This window comes from Peromyscus maniculatus, chromosome 14 (genome assembly GCF_049852395.1).
Source record: "Peromyscus maniculatus bairdii isolate BWxNUB_F1_BW_parent chromosome 14, HU_Pman_BW_mat_3.1, whole genome shotgun sequence".
NCBI classification, from domain to species: Eukaryota; Metazoa; Chordata; class Mammalia; order Rodentia; family Cricetidae; genus Peromyscus; species Peromyscus maniculatus.
This window is the reverse complement of record NC_134865.1, coordinates 72543132-72565294: the sequence shown is the minus strand read 5'-3', so window position 1 is coordinate 72565294 and position 22163 is coordinate 72543132. Positions and strand designations below refer to the sequence as shown.

Below are 22163 nucleotides of genomic sequence, written 5' to 3'. Positions count from 1 at the left end.
CAGGATCAGCTGAGGAATTGGTGAGGTGAGGTGGATGTGACATGTTCTGCTTCTCTGATCTTCCAGCATTTACTCCAATAACTGGCCTCAGGTTTGATTTTATTAATAAGTACCTTTAAGATTCATGCTACATCATCTCCACTGGACTCCACTCTACAGAACTGCTATGTGGAGAATAAAGTCTCAGCATGAGTCTCGGTGGGCACAAATCATATTCAACGTATGTCTATCTAATGGCTAAATGGGAAGAGATGAGTTAATATTTTCTTTTCCTGTAATTGAAATAAAAGCAAAAATTTCATTTCCCTTTGTATGGTAATCTTGTATTTGCTAAATTCTTTTAATAATTCTGGTACTTTTTCTACATATTCCATTAGATTTTCCTAGTAGGCAGAGATATACTTCTAAGTAAATAATCACATCACCTGCAAATAATTTCTGCTCCTTTCTTAACATTCTTAGCATATCATAGATTTTTCCTATTATAGTCTGCAGGTCTAATAATGAGCACCTTAAGTAGAAACTATCTGGCTTCCTTGTTGCTCCTGATTTTTAAAAGAATAGTTTTAACATTTCACCATGACGTGATCTTTCTACAGTTTTTCACCCTTTAAAAAGCTTTTTCTTGTTAAGAGATTTGTGATTTGGTAGATGGAGAGATGGATCAGTGAGTAAGAAACTTGCTGAACAAGTATGAGGGTCTGAGGTCAGGTCTCCAGCAGTCATGTGAAAAACCAGGCATGCAATAGTGTGCCTGAGATCCCAGCTCGGGAAGGCAGAGGCAGGAGAATCCCAGAGGCTCACTGGCCAATCAGTCTAGTCCATTCATAATGTCTACTTTGATGGAGAGACCCTGCCCCCTTCAAAAAGATAGATGAGGCTGGAGAGATGGCTCAGTAACTAAGAGCTCCGATTGCTCTTGCAGAAGGCCCAAGTCTAGTTACTAGTTCCACGTCATTCAGGAGGCAGCTCACAATTGCCAAAGATTTGGATATTTGGGTTTTTAATTTTTTTAAGCATGTGTTGCACTAATCTGCCCAATTTTCCCATTTAGTTTTGATGAATATTATGAGTTATAGTGTAAATGTAACAATGTTATCTTAATCATTTTGTGTTATCTATCATACACTGGTTTGCTAACATTTAGAATTTTAGATAGATCTGTGTTTAAAAATGAAGTTACAATTTTTCACATATATTTTTGTCCTTGAAATATTTTATGGTCTGTTAACAAGATTATAAAACCGCATAAATATTATTTTCTAGAAAATTTTTAGGATAGTAATTTTCTGTGCTTTGAAAGTTTGCTTTTGGAAATTGATTGAAATTTACTCTGTGTCTTTGGAATAAAACTATTATACAGTCAATTCTTGTGAATATATTTGAGGGGAGAAATATTTTTTACTTCTGCCCTTTTAGGAATATTTCATATATAGGTCTAATGCTGTAAGACATTTTCTCAATTAGTGATTGATGGGGCAGTGCCATCCCTAAGATAGTGGTCCTCAGTTCTATAAGAAGGCAGGCTGAGCAAGCCAGGGGAAGCAAGCAAGTAAGCAGCACCCCTCCATGACCTCTGCATCAGCTCCCACCTCCAGGACCTTTCCCTATTTGAGATCCTATCCTGACTTCCTCCAATGATGAACAGCAATATGGAAGTGTAAGCCAAACAAACCCCTTTCTCTCCAACTTGCTATTCGGTCAGGGTGTTTTATCACAGCAATAAAAACCAAAACTAAGACAGATAGTATAGGCTACATGAGAATGTCATCAGAAACCATTGTACAATGTTATGTTGGAGAATGAAACATTCGCATTTTTTGAAAATTCAGTCTGACTGTAATGGAAAGGATGAAACAAGATAAGAGTAAAAGATGTCTGACACCTTAGGACCTATGAAAAGAGAATTAATGGCGCTGAAACAGGTGCGTCTGTGAGAAGGGAGGCCCTGATGGACTATGGTAGTTATGAGAAGAGGCGTCAAGAGCCATGTAGGTGGCAGACAAGATGGCGCAGCCAGTAAAACACTTGCTGTACAAGCCTAATGACTTGCACTTGATCTCTGTATCCCACAAGGGATGGAGAAAACCCACTCCCAAAAGTTATCCTCTGAGATTTACACACAGGTAGCATAGTCTCACACACACACACACACACACACACACACACACACACACACACACACACACCTCACACACACTAAGCATCCTAATAAGTCCATTTTCAAAAATAGTTGTATAGGCGTTTGGTCTGCAGCTCAAGTGAATGTTGTCATTTTCTGAGATGAAGAGCATGGACATTCAGCAGGATAACTGTAAATTTCACATTACACATATGCAGTTCCAAATGTCTGTTGGGTATTTAAAAGATGAGACGAAGACAACATGAACAATTGGATGTATGAATTTGTTGTGCAGGAAAGATCAGATACCCAGCATGTGGCAGTTGTTCACATATGTATGGGTAGCTCTACTGCAGGAGATTGTGTAAATACAGAAGAGGCATTCCAGGATCAGAGATTGGCCCCTGGAGTGAAGGCTGAAGATGACCAGTCAGGGGTAGAAAAGCCTAGAAAAAGGAGGCCTCTAAACCCAGAAAAAGAAATGCTTCCAAAAGCTTGCCAGTGCTTGGAGTAGCTAAAATAAGGACCAAGAAATCACTTTGGATTTGGAGACACTCTGAAGTAAAATGACCTGGCTGAAAGCAATTTCATTGATGTGAGGTGCAGAAGATAGAAAGCTAGAGAGATAGAGCAGTTATTGGATGGGAGCCTCCAATGCACCCATTCACACTGCTGACAGTCAACTTTATCCAGTGTTGGCCCACTCAATAGTTATTCCACTCTACCTCCAGAACACACTGACCCCTAAATGTAAGCCCATCCTTTACTGCCCGAGTCCCCTTTCTTTCTTCTTTAAAGGATTATTTTTCTCCTCCCCTTGAACTACACAGAATGTGCTCACCTAAAGCAATTCTTGACACTTAGAGACCCCAAATGAGAGAGGTTGGAGGACAGCTTTGGTAATAGAGTTGGCTGCTGGCCCTGGCCATTGACTTCAGACACAAAGAGCTTAACTTCTTAAAAATTCATGAACTGTGGTTTTTATTAATTTATCAGAGCTTTACAACACAATTGAGAAGAAAGAACAGAAAGTTCTCATGGACTCCACCACTACTCTTTTGTTTTCCACACTGTCCACACGCAGCCCCAAAGTTGTACAGTTGCTCCAACTGATAACTTATACAGACCTAACTTCACCAAGAGTTCAACATTTGTGGCAGGGTTCACTTTTTTTTTTTGAGAGAGGAAATTGCTCTGTAGCCCAAAGCTGACCTCAAACCCTCAATCCTCCTGCCTCATCCTCCTGAGTGAAATTGCTCTGTAGCCCAAAGCTGACCTCAAACCCTCAATCCTCCTGCCTCATCCTCCTGAGTGACAGTGTAACAGGCATGTACCACAATGCCCCCCCCTCCCCGGGCTTCACTCTCGATACCCATTCTCAGTGTTGGAACAAATGTCTGGCGGCATTATAGCACATACATAATAGTCTTGGTGTACTAAAATTCCTCTGTGTCTCATCTATTAACCCTTGCCGCCTCAGCTCCTGGGAACTTCTTTGTTGTTGTTGTTGTTGTTGTCTCCTTAGTTTTGCCATTTCTAGAATGCCACACAATTGGAGCTACACACCCCTTTGAGATTTGCTTCTTCCTCTTGAAATATGCCTGTAAGATTCCTATTACCCTGCTTAAACAAGACCTGAACAGTTATTCCATCACTAAACATGCTAACACAGAAGGGTAAATATCATAGGGCCCCACTAATAAATAAAGAACTAGCGGCAACTAGAGAGGTGGGAAAATCGCCTTCCTCAGGCATGAGCCCCTCAATTGGTCATCCAATACCAAGTTGTCAGCCTTGACATCATGTACATACTAAATGGACTAAGCAGATTATAAATATACAACAAATAGAGGAAAAGAGGTAATGAATTTGAAAGGAAGAAAGATGAGAGAGGAGCTGATGTGAGAGGAGTTGGAGGGAGGAAAAGAAAGTGGGAAATGATTTCATTATATTTTAATTTCAAAAAATTAAAAGATACCTATTATCTTCTAATAACTTTATAATTATTTAGTGATGACTAGTATTTCATTGTCTGTTTTAAATGGTTATATAAGTATTCACCCATTGTTTTAATTTATTTTTATTGTTTTATATATGGGTTTTTTGCTTATACATCTGTGCACTGTGTGCATTCAGTGCCCATGGAGGCCAGAAGAGGGCATTGAATCTCCAGGAACTGGAGTTACAGTTGTTTATGAACTGCCATGTGGGTGTTGGGAATCAAACCAGGTTCTCTGGAAGAGCAGCTGGTGTTCTTAAATGCTGAGCATCTCCCCAGCCCCAACCTATTCACCAGCTGAAAGACATCCCAGCTGCTCCTGATAAACAAAATGCTAGCAGTATCCACATGCAGACTTTGATATAGACATATCTTTTCAGTTCACTTAGGTAAATACCTAGGAATATTGCATATTCTAAGAATATGTTTGAAATTAAAAGAAAATGCCTTTCTCACCATACCTTTCTACATTTCCACCAGCAATGAATTAGAATTCCTTTCATGCATTCTTACCAACATTTGACATTGTTAGTGGTTAAGGTTTGTTATTTTATTTCCAGTCCCCTGATGATGTATGTGTTGCTCTTTCTATGCTTACTTGACAACATCTACCCCCTACTCCCTCCCTCCCTCCCTCCCTCCCTCCCTCCCTCCCTCCCTCCCTCCCTCCCTCCCTCTCTCTCTCTCTCTCTCTCTCTCTCTCTCTCTCTCTCTCTCTCTCTCTCTCTCTCTCTCTCGTGTGTGTGTGTGTGTGTGTGTGTGTGTGTGTGTGTGTGTGTGTGTTTGTGTGTGTGTCTGAACCCATCTCCTCAGTGTTGGGATTATAAGACCTCTCTACCTTACTCTGTTTGCTCCCTCTTTCTTCTCTTCTCACTCTCCACTCTCTCTTTTCATGGCCATGTTCAGTCTGGACCCTTCTAGATGCCTCTGATTATTCTTTCCCTTTTAGCTACAATAAGTTTCCTCCACCGTACCTAGGAGCAGTCATGTCTCTTCATTTTTTATTTGTTTTTCATTCAAATGTAAAGTGTCAAATTGCTTTCTAGGAAACTTGTCTTAATTTACAATCACAGCAGTAGTGAATGTGCAGCTATTTCCATTCAAATATCATCTCTGTGGAACTCTGACAGCTAAAGATATTTATAGGCTGGGGATGTGGATCAGAGGTATAGCATTGGCTTCATGATGTTCTAGGTTTGATCTCCAACACAAAAGAGATGTTAGATAGATAGATAGATGATAGATAGATAGATAGATAGATAGATAGATAGATAGATAGATAGATAGATAGACAGAGAGAGAGAGAGAGATGATAGAGAGAGATAAAGAGATGATAGATGATAAATAGGTAGATGATTGATAGATGGTAGATCGATGGTAGGTAGATAGATGGTAGATAGATAGATAGATAGATAGATAGATAGATAGATAGATAGATAGATAGATAATCTTTGTCCATTTTAAGTGTGAAAATGTTGTATAGGCCATTTTGTTGGCATCTAAAAACTTTGAACAACTGTTTACCAAATAGTCATTTGTTAGCTGGTATATTACTATCATCAATCCTAGTATTGGTATATTTTATTTGTAAACTATATGTTAATATGCCTGCTTATTTAAGCCACTGGAATATTCATTTTATATGATTATTGTTCTGCTTTTAGAAAAATGGGAAATGCTTACATCAGAAAATTGCTACTACATGCCAATGGTCCTTTGGGATTTCATAGCTCGGTTCTCGCAGATATAATAGAACCTTTTGCAGTACAAAAATTTTCAGAGAGTTCTTGTGTATATGGTTCTCTTAAAATTTATTATACTGGAAATACTTTCTACCACATTGAAATTATAACAGAAGGTAAGTATAAAAATATAATCTATCTCTAATGGTTATAAAAAAAATAAAGTTACCTTTTGAGAAGACTTCATGTTCCTTTATGTGTTTGTATGTGTGTCTGAATATTGAACCTAAAGCCTTGAATATACTAGGCAAGTACTCTACCACTACAGTACTATCCTTACTCTCCAATTCTAGTTCTTTATCCAAAGTTTCCAGTTACTTAGGTTGCAGGATCAGTTGTTCATAATATAACAAAACATACCTACAACTTCACTACTATGTCCTCAGAAGTAGTGTTTAATATTTATTACAATGACACTTATTTTGTCTTAAACAGTGATCAGAAGAAGTAAGAGAAAATAGGGTTTTTGTGTCAATTAAAAATGCACTTGGAATGCATTGTTTTAAAAACTTTTTAAAAAAAGAGGCCAGGAGTGATGATGTAACACCTTTAATCCAAGCACTTAGGAGGCAGAGGCTGGCAGATCTTTGTGAGTTTCAGGCCAATCTGATATAGATATCAAGTTCCAAGCTAGCCAAGGAGGTATAGAGAGACTTTGTGTCAATTTTTTTCAAAGAATATGATAATTTTGCCCTACGTAATAAAAATGAATTTGAACAGGGCAGTGGTGAAGCACGCCCTTAATCCTACCACTCCAGAGGCAGAGGCAGGCATATATCACAGTGAGTTCAAGGCCAACCTGGTCTACAGAGTGAGTTCCAAGACAATCAGGGCTACACAGAGAAACCCTGTCTCAAAAAACAAAAGTGAAAAAAAAGAGAGAAACAGAGAGAGAGAGAGAGAGAGAGAGAGAGAGAGAGAGAGAGAGAGAATTTGAATCTCTGTCATAAAGGATGTTTCTATTTTTAAGTATTATCTGATAGACACACAACCAAAGTTAATAGGGTTTGGGGCTTGATAGGTAGCTCAATGATTAAAAGTATATACTGCTTTTGTGGAAAACCCAAGTTCAGTTCCCATCACCAACCTCAGGCATTCAGAACAACTTGGAACTCCAACTCCAGGGGATTCAACACCTCTGCACTCTGAGGGCACCTATACCCACATACACAAACGCATAATAACTACACATAATTAAAACCTTTTATTTGGGGGGGGGGGGTCAAGACAGAGTTTCTCTGTGTAGTTTTGGAGCCTGTCCCGGAACTCACTCTGCAGAACAGGCTGGCCTTGAGCTCACAGAGATCTGCCTGCCTCTGTCTCCCAAGTGCTGAGATTAAAGGCGTGCGCCGCCGCCACCACCACCCAGCAAATTAAAACCTTTTTAATTTAGTGAAGGATTTAGTTTTTACTCTGAGTAACTGTGAAGCCTTTAGAGGGTTTTGCTAGAAAATGACTGGTCTGATTTGAGTTTAACAAGATCATTTCGCCTTTGTGACTAGGCAGGTAATATAGACAGGCCACAGAGGAAGGCAGAGAAGCCAGCCAAAGGCAAGTCATTGGGTGGGAGATCATGTCAAACCTTAGGTTCCTATTTCCTCTCCAATTGTCAAACCTGCACCTTGTCAAGCCAAGCATACACAAGGCTCAGGGTTCAATCTCCAGCACACAAAGAGAGGGGTAAAAAGAGAGGAAGAAGGACTGTGGTAAATCTGAAGGCCACCAGGTGGTTCACTTCTGAACCCTAGCACTTGGGACTCTGGACAGGAAAATCATGAATTTGGGGTGAGCCTCAGCTACATAGCAAGAGCCTTATTGTTTTTCTTTTTATTTAAAAAATCATAAAATATATTTTGATCAAGTTTTCCCTTTTCCCAGTTCTTCACAGATCCTCCCCAGCACTCTATTCTTCCAACTTTAAGTCCCTCCCTAAAAACAAACAACAAACACATAATACTTCTCCACAAAAACAGAAACCAAAATATACAAACAAAAGAACAACAATACAAAAAATGCCCAAACAAAACAAAATAAGACAAAAAAATCTACAAAAATACCGTTGAGTTTGTTTTGTGTTTGCTGACTCTTCCTGGGCATGAGACCTACCCTGCCTGAACAGGCTCTGTGTGTGTGTGTGTGTGTGTGTGTGTGTGTGTGTGTGTGTGTGTGTGTGTTCATATCTACTACAGGAAGTGTCTATAGTAGTATGTCACTGAAAGTCATTTTATTGCTATGTTCCTTTAGCAGAATAATAGTATTTGATTTTCCCCTAGGCCATAGCATATATAGTCTCAAGTTCTTCACCACTTTATCAGTGTCAGGTGTGACTTCTGTCTCATAGAGTGGGCCTTAAATCCATTCAAAAAGTGGTTAATTACTTCCATAATGTTTGTGGCAGTGTTGTGCCAGTATGTATTGCAGACAGATCACTGTTGTAAATAACAGGATTTGTAGCAGGGTTGATAATTAACTATCTCCTCTGGCAGCATGCACACAGAGTACCTTCTAATACCATGAACACTAATCAGTAGGTATAAAGCTTCTAGTTAGGTACCAGCTTGTCTTCTCTGTGTTTAATGAGATATATTAAATGTTGTCTTCATCAAAGGGCCTTACCAACACTTTGTGGAGAGTATCCAATGCCTTTGGTGGTAGCCTGTGATGCTTGTGGCTTTTTATGGGGCCCTTTAGCCAACAATTCAGCAAGATGTAACCCATTTCTGGCACTGAAGGTTTTGCATGGTGGCATAAGATGTCTAGTTGGAACATTGTCCTCATTATTTGGTGACTCTATTTAGATTCCTTTTATATATGAATATAGTTTAGGCACAGTAGTAGGTTTCCATATGATTTTTAAATGACCTTTGATGTTAATTATTCCTCCCATGTATTCCCTCCTTTTACCCTTCTCTTTAATCCGTATCCCTATTTAATCCTATTTTAGTTTCCCTTTGTCTCTCCATAACAATATATTCTATATATTTGGATCTTCTTTCTCCATCTTCTAGTTAATTTGGCTAATGATTTTTCAATCTTCTATTTTCTCTAAGAACCAACTCTTCATTTCAAGATTTTTTTTGTATTGTTTTTATTGTTGTTTATTTTTATTTCATTGATTTCAGTCCTGAGGTTGATTATTTCTTGCTATCTGTTCTTTTAGGGTGTTAATTCTTCTTGCTGTTTTAGAGCTTTCAGATGTGCCACTAAGTTACTAATATGAGGTCTCTCCAATTTTTAATGTAGGCACTTAGTGCTGTGAACTTGCCTCTTACAACTGCCTTCATTGTGTCCCATAAGTTTGGGTATGTTGTGTTTTCATTTTCATCATTTCTTTCTTAATATCTGTCTTGACCCATTTTTTTTCATTCAGTGGTGAGTTAGTGTTCATGAGTTTGTATACTTCCTGTTTTTGTTGATATCCAGCTGTAATCCATGGCAGTCAGATAGGATGCATGATGTTACTTCACCTTTCTTGTATCTGTTGAGACTTTCTTTGTAACTAAGTATGTGGTCAAATGTGAAGAAAGTTCATGAACCACTGAGAAGAAAGTATATTCTTTGTGTGGGGGTGAAATACCCTGTATATATGTCTGTTAGGTTCATTTCATTTATGATATTTATCTCTAGCATTTCTCTGTTTATTTTTTTGCTGGATGACCTGTCTATTGATAATGGGGTATTGGAGTCACCCACTATCACTGTATGGTGGTCAGTATGTGATTTTAACTGTAGTAGTTTTTCTTTAATGAACTTGAGTGCTTTGTGTTTCATGCATAAATGTTTAGAATTGCTACACCATCTCAGTGGATATTTTCTTTAATGAGTATGTAGTGTCCTTCATTATCCCTTACAAGAAATTTTAGTTTGAAGTACATTTTGTCTGATAATAAATTCCTACACCTGCATGCTTCTTAGGTATATTTGCTTGGAATACTCCTTTTCATCCTTTTATCTTGAGGTGATGCCTATTCTTGATGGTGAGATGTGTTTCTCGGATGCATCAGAAAAAGCAGATTCTGTTTTCAATTCCAATCTGTTAGGTTGTGTCTTTTTATTAAGAAATTGAGAACATTAGTGTTGAGAATTATCATTGTGCAGTGTTTGTTGATCTCTGTTATTTTGTTGTTATGGTATGGGTTTTTTCTTCCTCTTTTGATTTACTGTTTTGGGATTATTTATTTCTCGTTTGTTCTTGGGTGCAGTTAACTTCTTCAGACAGAAGTTTTTCTTCTAGTGCCTTCTGTAGATCTGGATTGGTAGATAGGAATTGCTTAAATTTGTTTTTATCATGGGATTTTTTTCTTTCTCCATTGATTGTGAATGATAGTTTTGCTGGACATAGTAGCCAAAGCTGGCATCTCAGGGCTCTCAAATTTTATAGAGCATTCATCCAGGCACTCTGGCTTTCAGAGTTTCTATTGAGAAGTCAGGTGTTATTCTAATGGGCCTGCCTTTATATGTGACCTGGTCTTTTCCCCTTGCGACATTTAAAATCCTTTCTTTGTTCTGTACATTTAGTGTTTTGATTATTATGTGTCATGAGGAATTTCTTTATTAATAGATGTATCTTCTTAAAGTTAGGGAGATTTTCTTCTATGATTTTAAAATATTTTTGAAAAATATTTTGTGTCCTCGACCTGAGTTTCTTCTCTTTCTTATATCCCTGTTATTCATAGATATGGTCTTTTCATAGTGTCCCAGATTTCCTGGACATTTGGGTCCTGGGTGTTTTTATGTTTAACATTTTCTCTGGCTGACCTATCCATTTATTTCACCGTGTGCACATTTATTTCAACACCTGAGTTTTTCCTCTTCTGTGTCTTTTACTCTCTTGGTGAGGCTTATCTCTGAGGTTTTTGTTTTACTTCCTAAATTTTTCTTTTCCAGTTTTATTTCAGTTTGGGTTTCCTTTAGTGATCCTATTTCTATGCTAAATTCTACTTTCATGTCTTGAATTTTTTTTCATTATTACATTCAGCTGTGTTTTCACAGATCTTAATAAGTTTTGTTGGATTTTCTTTTATTCTAGCCCCAGGTTAGGATGCCAAAATGTTCTTGGTTGGTTTTGCTCTCTTGGGGGACCCACCATCCAGCTCTCCAAATAAACCACACACACAGGCTTATTCTTAGTTAGAAATGCCTGGCCTTAGCTTGACTCATTTCTAGCCAGCTTTTCTTAACCTAAATTATCCCATTAGCCTTTTGCTCTGAGCTTTTGCCTTTTTCTATTTTTATCTTACTTTCTTTCTTACTCCGTGTCTGGCTGTATAGCTGAGTGGCTAGCCCCTTGCATCCTCCTCCTTCTCTTGCTCCTTTCCTTTCCCTTCCCCCAATTTCTCCTTCCATCTAGTCTCTCTGTTTACCAGCCCTGCCTATCCTTTCCCCTGCCTCACTATTAGCTGTTCAGGGCTTTATTAGACCATCAGTTGTTTTAGATAAATACAGTAACACAGCTTCACAGAGTTAAGCAAATGCAACATAAAAGAATGCAACACAGCTTTGCATCATTAAACAAATATTCCAACAGCATAAACAAATGTAACACATCTTAGAATAATATTCTACAACAATTAAGGGATTTATTTATATCCTCTGTAAAGTCCTTGAAGTTATTCACAATTGCTGTTTTGAAGTCCTTATCTTGTGTTTTAACTATATTGCATTTCTCAGAGCTTAACTATAATAGGGCTACTGTCTTCTAGTGGAGGCATATTGTCTTAGTTGTTCATGTTTGTGTTTTTGTGCTAGGGTCTAGATATGTGGAGTTATAATGTTTGAGGTGTTTCTTAGTATCAATATCTGGTCTTGTCCTTGTTGGGTAGGTGTTCCAGATCAAGTGTGGTGGCTCTGGGGTCCCTGGTAGAGAGTGTTTTTGCAGATTGGCAGGTGGCAGAAAGGAATGGAGATGAGCTAAAAGGGAAGGCTAGGATTGGCAGGAAAGAGCTAAGCTGGATCCACACCAAAAGGCAGAGTCCCCAGGGACTGGAGATAGGGTGGAAGGAGGGGCTCCCACAAGCAGGCTGCTGCAAGACTGAGAATGAGACTAGAGAGATCTTGGTGGAGGACAGGAAGAAGATGAAAGTCTGTAGCTTGATTTTTTCGCCTTGCCCACAGTCAGGACGAATCTCTGTCACCCGACAGTCCCACAGCCGCTCAGACCCAACCAAGTAAACACAGACACTTATATTGCTTGCAAACTGCATGGCCGTGGCAGGCTTCCTGCTAACTGTCCTTATCTTGCTAACTGTGCTTTTATCTTAAATTGATCCATTTCCATACATCTATACCTTGCCATGTGGCTGGTGGCTTACTGGCGTCTTCACATGCTGCTGGTCATGGCGGCGGTTGCAGTGTCTCTGGTCATTGCGGCGGCTGCAGCGTCTCCTTCTGCCTTTCTGTCCTTTTATCCTGCCTAGCCACGGCCGATCAGGTTTTATTCATTAACCAATCAGAGCAACTTGACATACAGATCATCCCCCAGTACAGCCAAGTGCAGACCATCTCAAACACCTGCACTCAGGCCCATGGTCCTAATCATCCTCTATACGGACCTGCTGGGTAACGCCACAAAGAACCTGAGAATGGGCTCCCACAGGACCTACAGAACATCCCACAGCAAAAGTCACCTGCCTAAGTCCCAGCCCTGTGTGGCAAACTAGGGCTCCCTGGTAGAAAGTGTTTCTGGGGATTGGCAGCTGACACACACCCACAAGAATCTGTTTTAGACGGGCAGTGGTGGCGCACGCCTTTAATCTCAGCACTCGGGAGGCAGAGGCAGGCGGATCTCTGTGAGTTCGAGGCCAGCCTGGGCTACAGAGTGAGTTCCAGGAAAGGCACAAAGCTACACAGAGAAACCCTGTCTCGAAAAACCAAAAAAAAAAATATCTGTTTTAAAGTATGTGTGTGTGTGTGTGTGTGTGTGTGTGTGTGTGTGTGTGTGTGTGTGTGTTTACAGTAGGCCTAGCATGGTGGCTCATAACATTAATCCAAGCACTTTGATAGTAGGGGGCAATCAGATCTCTGAGCTTTAGTCCAGCCTGGTCTATGTAGTGAGTTCCAGGTCAGCCAGGACTACATAGTAAGACTCTGTCATTAAAAACAAATAAACAAACAAACATACTCCCAAAACAAAACGAAAAGTTTTGTGTGTATAATTATCTGCATTTGTGTGTCTTTCATGCAGAAAAATCAGCAGATGCCCAATACTGGGGTTTTTGTTAGGCTACGGTTTTTGTGGGGAGCATTGTTAGCCAAAGTAGCATAGCTTCTTTTATGTATATTTTATCTTCATGTATTATATATAATTTTAGGTAAGTATAAAATAATATCATTCCTTGAGGTTTTATCAAACAACCTTGGTATTATTTGTCCCTTGTCCTTTCTTCTCCTTCTATACTGACCTCCCTCCTCAACCCCCAATTGGAGCTCCCTTCCCTGTTTTTCATTTCCCACTTCATATCACCAGTATCCTGACTATTCTTCCTCTCAAGCTCTCTGTTCCCTGCCCACTGCCCCATGCCGATGGTCCCTTTATACTTTTGTGGTACTTCATGTTGTATGCTCACATCTGAAGACTTGGAGCTAGGAACCAGAAATGACAAATAATATGCAGTGTTTGTCTTTCTGGATCTGAATTACACTCAGTATAGTCTTTTCTAGGTACACCCATTAACTTGCAAATATTATGACTTCACTTTTCTTACAGTTGAATGGTACTCCATTGATTGGTACACATTTTCATTATCCATTCATCTGTTAGATAGGTTTCCATTTCCTAATTACAGGGACTGGAATAGGGCAGGAATGAACATTGTTGCACACATCTCTATGAAATAGGATGGTGAATTTTTGGGCCATATGTCAAGAAATAGAATAGTTGAGCTATATAGTAGAGTAGATTTGTTTTTAGTTTTGGGGGATTCTCTGTATTGATTTCCAGAGTCACTACACCAATTTGTATTCCTGTCAACAGTGAATTTGTTGTCAGTTCTTTTGCTGACCTTAGCCATTCTGACTAGGACGAGATGAAATCTCAAAGTTGTTTTAGATGTATTTTCCCAATTGCTAAGGATAATGAACGCTTTTTGAGGGTTTTTGTTGTTTTGTTTTTTGAGACAGGGTTTCTCTGTGTAAGCATTGTGGCTGTCCTGGAACTTACTCTGTAGACCACGCTGGCCTCGAACTAATGGAGATCCACCTGCCTCTGCATCCCAAGAGCTGGGATTAGAGGCATATGCCACCACTGCCTGATTTGGGGTATTTTTTAAGTCATTTTTATTTATTCTATTGAGAGCTCTGTTTAAATGCCTAGCCCATGATTTAATTTGGCCATTCATTTCTTTAGCTATTTGATTTTTGAATTTTTGTATATTGTTGATACTAATCCTCTATCAAATATATAGCTGACTAAGATTCCCATTCTGTGGGTTTCTTCATCATTTGATTTTTTCCTTAACTACATAGAAGCTTTAGTTTTACCTGGTCCCATTTGTATTGGTTGGCCTTAATAACTATGCAAATGGAGTTCTACTCAGAAAGTCTTGTAAGGTACTGCCTATGTTTTTGTTCTGTTTTGGTTTTGGTAATTTTAGTGTTTCAGATTTCAAATTGAGGTATTGGATCCATTATATCTAATTTTTGTGCAAGATGATAATGCACAATAATTATTCTACATTGGATATTCAGTTTTCCCAGAACCATTTATTGAAGATGGTTTCTTCTATCCAGTGTTACTCGTGTTTGGGTCTTCTATATTATTCCATTAGTCTTTATTTTTGCTAATACCATTTTTTTTGGCATACACAGACACACAGACACACACAAAGAGGGGTGTGTGTGTGTGTGTGTGTGTGTGTGTGTGTGTGTGTGTGTGTACACAACTGCAATTTAAAATACCTTGAATCTGGACTAGCAATGCCTAAGTATTGTTTTTGCTCAGGGTAGCTTTGGCTATCCAGGCTCTTTTCTGGTTCTCTATAAACTTTAGGATATTTCTATTTCTGTAAAAACTTGTTGTGGGTATTTTGGTCGATATTACATTGAATCTGCAAATTGCTTTTCCTAGGGTTTTCAAAATATTAGCTGAACCAATCCATTAATAATGTGATTTCTTTCTATTGTTAGTGCCTTTCTCAATCTCTTTCTTAAGAAATTTGAAATTTTCATTGTCTTTTACCTCCTGGGTTAGCTTTATTCCAAGATATTTTGTTGTCTTTGATGCTATTGTAAATGGGAGTATGTCCATGATCTCTTTCTCAGTATTTTTGCTGTTGATGTACAGAAAGACTACTGACTTTTGTAAACTGATTTTGTGCCCTTCTGCATTACTGAAATGGTTTATTGTTTCTAGGAGTTTTCTGATGGAATTTTTGGAATTTCTTATGTATAATATCATATTACCTATAAATGGGAATCATTTGACTTCTTCCTTTCCTATTTGTATCCCTTTAATTTCCTTCTCTTGACTTTTTGCTCTGTCTACTACTGTCAGCACTGTATTAAAAAGGTGTAGAGATGGTGGACAATCTGGATTTGGTGAGAATGCTTTCAGTTTTGTGCATTTAGGATAGTATTGACTGTGGATTTTTCATATATGGCCTTATTATATTGAGATGTGTTCCCTCTAGTCCTACTCTCTGTAGAACTTTTCTCATGAAAGAATGTTGGATTTTATCAAAGGCTTTTTCAGCATCTACTAGGATGATCATGTGATTTTTGTCACTAAGTTCATTTGTATGATTTATTATATTTATTGATTTACATACGTTGAACCAACCCTGTATTTTTAAATAAAGCCAGCTTGATTGTGGTGGATATATTCTTGATATGTGCATCTATTAGGTCTGCTAGCATTTTTTTTTTTGCATCTATGTTCATCAGGGACATCAGTCTGTAGTTTTATTTGTGTGTTAGATCTTTACCTAGGTTGAGTATTAGAGTAAGGCTGATTTCATAAAATGAGTTGGGAGTGTGACCTTGGCTTTCATCCTTCTGAAGAGTTTAAGAATAATTAGTTATAGTTCTTTGAAAGTCTGGAGGAATTCTACAGACTGCATCTGGACCTAGACTTTCTATAGTCAGAAGGTTTTTTTTTACTGTGTCCATCTCCTTTTTTGTTGTGGGTCTGTTTGAGTCCTGGGTCTCTTCTTGGTTTAATTTTGGTAGTTTGCATGGATTCAGAAATTCATCAATTTCTTTTCCATTTTCTATTTTAATGGAATACAGTTGTGTTTTGTTGTTGTTTTAAGTATTCCATACTTCTTTGGTATATGTTGTAATGTTTCCTTATTCATTTAATGAGTCTATTAATTTAGAACATCTCTTTCTTTGGTTAGTTGGACCAAGGGTCTGTTGATTTTATCTTCCCCCTCCCCCCCCAAAAAAACAGCCCTTAGGTCCATAGATTCTTTGTATTGTTTTCTTTGTTTCTATTTCATTGATTTCTAATTTGACTATTATTATTTCTTCCATCTGCTGGATTTAGGTTTGTTCCCCTCCTCACCAAAAAAAAAAAAAAACTTCACTTGTATCATTAAGTCATTTATTTGAGTTCTCTCTCTTTTTTATTCTTCTCTCATATATTACATTCTGACCAGAGTTTCCTCTCCCTCTACTCCCCGCCAGTGTCTCCCGACCTCTCCTCTCCCCCAGATCCATTCCTCCTTTGTTTCCCTTCAGAAAAGAGCAACCATCCCAGGGATATCAACTGAACACAGCATAGCAAGTTATAATAAGACCAGGCACAACCCCCATATATTTTTATTTTAATGTAGGCACTTAGGGCTACAAACTTCCCTCTTAGAATTGCTTTTAACATGATCCAAGTTTTGCTTTGGGTTTTTTTTTTTTTAGTTAATTCATTCATTATTTATTTATATGTATGGATGTTTTGCCTGCATATATGAATGTATACTGTGTACATGCCTGATGCCTGTGGAGACCAGAATAAGTCATTGAATTCCATGACACTGGAGTCACAGACAGTTGTGGACTGCCATGTAGGTGTTAGGAATCAAACCAGGATTCTCTCTTCTGATGAAACATTTCTCCAGTGAAGGCCCAGAGATTTTGTATTTCATTTTCATTTAGCTCCAGAAATATTTTCATTTCTTCTTGATTTTTTTTCTTTGATCCATTCATCACTCAGTAATGAGCTATTTAATCTATAAATTTATACATTTACTGGAGTATTACTTCCTGATGATTTTCAGTTCTATTGTAAATGATCTGATAAGATACATGGAATTTTCATTTTTCTGTATTTGTTAAGGTTTGTTTTGTGTCCCAGCATGTGGTCTATTTCAAAGGAGCTTCCATGTGTTGCTAGGGAGAATGTATATTCTTTGGCATTTGGGTGAAATATTTTGTAGCTATTGGTTATGTTCATTGTATTTAAGGTGTCACTTAATTCTAAGTTTTCTCTATTCATTTTTATAAATATTTTTATTTTATAATTAATTTAATGTTTTATATCAGCCACAGATTCCCCTGTCCTCCTTCCTCCCACCCCCCAGCTTTCCCCTCAACCTATCCCCCACTCCCACCTCCTCCAAGGCAAGGTCTCCCCTGGGGAGTCAGCCCAGCCTGGTAGATTCAGCTGAGGCAGGTCTAGTACCTTCCTCCCTGCACCAAGGCTGTGCAAAGTGACTCAGCATAGGCCCTAGGTTCTGGAAAGCCAGCTCATGCCCCAAGGACAGGTCCCCATGCCACTGCCTGGGGGCCTCCTAAACAATTCAAGTTCATCAACTGTCTCACTTATCCAGAGGGCCTGATCAAGTTCCATGGGGGCTCCTCAGCTATTGGTTCACAGTTCATGTGTTTCCACTAGTTTGGCTATTTGTCCCTGTGCTTTTTCCAATCATGGTCACAATATCTCTTGCTCATATAATCCCTCCTTTCTCTCACCGATTGGACTCCTGGAGCTCCCACCTGGGGTTTGGCCATGGATCTCTGCATATGCTTCCACCAGTCACTGTATGAGAGTTCTATCATGACAGTTAGGGTGTTCGGCCATCTGATCACCAGAGTAGGTCAGCTCAGGCACTCTCTCTAGTCTATAGTGGAGGTATCTTTGTGGATTTCTGGGGACTTCTCTAGCACTCTGCTTCTATTCCCATGAGGTCTTCGTTCATCATGGTATCTCTTTCCTTGTTCTCCCACTTTGTTCCTGATCCAGCTGGGACCTCCCGCTCCCCTGAGCTCTCTTACCCCCAACCCTTGCACTCCATTACCCCACCTCAACCCCGTTTGCTCATGTGGATCTCCTCCATTTCTCTGTCACTGGGTGATCCCTGTGTCTTTCTTAGGGTCCTCTTTACTAGGTAGCCTCCCTGGAGTTGTGAGTAGCAGTCTAGTCATCCTTTGTTTTACATCTAGTATCCTTCTATGAGTGAGTACATACCATGTTTGTTTTTCTGAGTCTGGGTTACCTCACTCAAGATGATTTTTTCTAGTTCCATCCATTTGCCTGCAAACCTCATGATGTCATTGTTTTTCTCTGCTGAGTAGTACTCCATTGTGTATATGTACCACATTTTCTTTATCCATTATTCAGTTGAGGGGCATGTAGGTTGTTTCCAGGTTCTGGCTGTTACAAACAGTGCTGCTATGAACATAGCTGAGCATGTGCCCTTGTGGTATAATTGAGCATTCCTTGGGTATAGCAAGAACCTGGAAACAACCTAGATGCCCCTCAACTGAAGAACGGATAAAGAAAATATGGCACATATACACAACGGAGTACTACTCAGCAGTAAAAAACAATGATATCATGAAATATGCAGGCAAAGGATGGAACTAGAAAAAATCATCCTGAGTGAGGTAACCCAGACTCAGAAAAACAAACATGGATCTATTAATTTTTGGTGAGAGACCTATGTATTGGAGAAAGTGGAGTTTTAAAATTGCCTACAATTATTAGGTTTGTGTTAATCTGTGTTTTTAATTCTATTAGAATGTTGTTTATGAAATTGAGTACACAAGAGTTTGGTCCACGTATGTTTAGTATTGTAATATTTTCATTATTAATTAACCTTGGTTAGAATATTTGTCTGTTGTTGTTTCATTGTTGTCTATGAATTTTTGAGGCTGTTTATGCCATAGAAAATTTTTCTTTCTCCTTGGAGAAAAGGAAGATAGTTTTGCTGGGTGTATATAATTTTTTCCTTGGAGAAACAGGAGATAGTTTTGCTGGGTATAATAGTCTAGGTTGGCAGTAATAGTCTTTGAAAATTTGGAGTGTATTGCTTCAGAATCTTGAACTTTCAGAGTTTCCATTGAGAAATGAGCTGTTATTCTGATGGGTTTCCCTTTACATATGACTTGCATTTTTTTTTTTTTTTTTTTTTTTTTTTTTTTTTTTTTTTTTTTTTTTTTTGGTTTTTCGAGACAGGGTTTCTCTGCGTAGCTTTGCGCCTTTCCTGGAGCTCACTTGGTAGCCCAGGCTGGCCTCGAACTCACAGAGATCCGCCTGGCTCTGCCTCCCGAGTGCTGGGATTAAAGGCGTGCGCCACCACCGCCCGGCATGACTTGCATTTTTTATCTTATAGCTTTTATTACTCTTTCTTTGTTCAGTGTATTTAGTGTTTTAACCATAATATGCTATTGGGTATTTCCTTTCTGATCCTGTCTAGTTGGGATTCTGTGTACTATATATATGTATGTGTACATCTTTCATTAGTGTAAGGAAGTTATTTTTTTCTATACTCTTCTTAAAGAGCTGGTCAATGCCATTGACCTGGGATTCTTCTTCCTCATGTATACCTATTAGAAGATTTTGTCTTTTGACCAAATGTGACCCACACTTCCTGTATGTTCCTTTCCTACACTTTAAATTTTCTAATATTCTTTCTTATTTCATCTAGGTCCTCTACTTCATCTTTGAGTCCTGTGTTCTATCTTTTGCTTGATTCATTCTGCTTGTAAGACTTTGCCCTGAGTTTTCTAGTTGGGATATTGATTTTTTTCAATTCCATCTTCATTTTAACTTGTGTTTTCTTCAATATCTCTGTCTCATTATTGGATTTGGTTTTCAAAATCTGAATTATCTCTATCATTTCATTAAACTATGTATTTGTATTTTCTTGGACATCACTCAAGCATTTATTGTTATCTTCTTGGAGTTCAAGAAAGTGTTGTTCTTTAAATTCTTTGAATTGTATGATAAAGGTTATGACTGTTCTTATAAATTCTGTGTCCTGGGGTTTATCTAGGTGATTCTCATTAGGAAACACTTCAATGGGACTAGTGGGTTTGAAAGGAGACTTGCTGTCTTGGCCTTCATGCTGTTTTGAATTGCAGTTTGACTGAGCATGTGGACTTCTTTCTTTGGTTGTGTGTCTGATGTGATAATCTGACCTTCCTTAGATTAGGCCAGTTCAACAGATGTGTGATCTTAGCTAGGTAAAGCTGTTAGATGAAATGTTAATTGGACAAGGAAAGATGACTCTCAACTATGGGTCTGGAAGTAGGCCTATGTTACAGAGATTGGTAGTGATCAGAGAGAAAAATGGGAGAGAAAAGGAGTGTCTCACCCATCAAAGATAGTTGTCAAAGAAGAATATTCAAAGACCACAGATCTTGAGCTAGGCTTGTGAACGTAGAGATGGCTGTAAGCTGGAGAAGGGGGTACTGCAAGGAGATGTAGGGGTTATTAGTGGAAGTATTAAGGAAACTCTACGAAATTAAAAGGGAAGTTTATTTTGTGGGGTAACTTATAAGTAAAGGGATAGGTTCCAGAGTCCAGGAAAAATGTAGTGCAGTCCAGCAGTGTTCTCTAGAGAACTCTGTTTGGTCTGCCTCCAGTGTCCAGGATCCAGTAACCAAGAGAGCCAGTACATCCAAATCTCAAGTCTTAAGGGCTCCTGTCTTGACCCTGCCTCATAGACGTGACAGTTACTGGAAGTAACTCCTAGGTCAAAGCTGGACTAGCTACCCACTACAAGGGGTAGAAGCAGATTCCCCAGCAAAGGTGTTTCAGGAACAAAAAGGGTTCATGGGCCATGGACTGAACTAGGTTTGTGGCTTTACAGATGTTGGCAAACTGGGGAAAGAGAAGGCAAAAGAAGAAGCAACTTGAATAAGGAGGGTTTAGACTGAATCTAGGCTTCTAGGTTAGGACATGACAGCAAGCTGGAGAAAGTGATGGTAAAGGGAAGAAGCAAGTAAGCATGTAAATACTCAGGAAAGGTGGCTCATGAACAAAGAGAGCTTGCATGCCACAGGACTGGAACTAGGCTCCTGTCAGTTTGCAGAGGTTGAACTTCTTTATGAGTCTTAAGAATACTTTGTATATATGATGGGGCTGGAGAAATGGCTCAGCAGCCAAGAGCACTGACTGTTCAATCATGAGGATGAAAATTCAGATCCTAGTACCCATGTCAGTAGTCTCACTACTGTCTATAACTCAAGCTCCAAGGGATCTAATGACCTCTTCTATCCTCTCTGGAAGCCTAGACACACATGTATGTCCATGCAGAGGCACACAGATGCACAAGTAAATAAAAATAATTTTCAAACTTTTTAAAAAAATTATTTGTATGTTTGAGATATGAGTCTGTTATCAGACATGTGTATTGCAAAATTTGTTCCAGTCTATGACTTGTCTATTAATTCAATTAACAATGTCATGAAACAGAAACTTAATTCCCATGAAATTAAGTATCTTGCTTATAGACCTGTTGTTAGCTGTCCATCTGTAACCTTATTGCCAAACTAAAAGCTGTCTAGAGTTTCTTTGAAAAGATCTAACTGTGGCATTTACATCGAGAATTATGGTTCATTTGACTAAATTTTATGAAGTTATAAGTTCTTTATCTAAGTCATTTCTTTGCTTCTGCATATCCTAGTCTTCCTGCCATGTGTTAAGAAGACTGTACTTAATCTCTTCAATTTCCTTTGCTTCTTTCTGAGAGATTAGTGTCCGTATTTGTATGAGTTTACTTCTAGATTTTCTGTTCAATTTCCTTAATGTCTTCTCTTTCCCCAAAAACATAATCTGAATGACTGCAGCTATATGATGTCCTGAAAATGATAGTAACAGTTCTATAAATTTATAAAACAAGTTTTTATAAATTTATAGAATTACTATAATATTATAGTATCATGGTTTGATATTATATTAACCATTCTCATCTTTTGTCTGTCCATGTAACATTTATAACTAAATTTTGAATATTGATAAAAATTACTTTTTAGGATTTTAATTGGAATTGTATTAAATATCAATCTTTCAAACTCTCCCTCTCTCCCATATTTTTCTTACTATATAGCCAAGTTCAGCATCAGAATCAGATTCCTCTGT

General features: G+C 38.4%; 1 protein-coding gene across 8 annotated transcripts in view; it reads left to right on the top strand.

The window, feature by feature from the left end:
• Positions 1–22163, top strand: part of LOC102913133 (cation channel sperm-associated auxiliary subunit beta-like) — a 185650-nt gene that overhangs the window by 120554 nt on the left and 42933 nt on the right. For all 8 annotated transcript variants that reach the window (XM_076551269.1, XM_076551272.1, XM_076551273.1 and 5 more), the window contains one exon: positions 5786–5979. In XM_076551269.1, coding sequence (XP_076407384.1) covers positions 5786–5979 — 194 coding nt within the window. The remainder of the gene's footprint in view (positions 1–5785; positions 5980–22163) is intronic.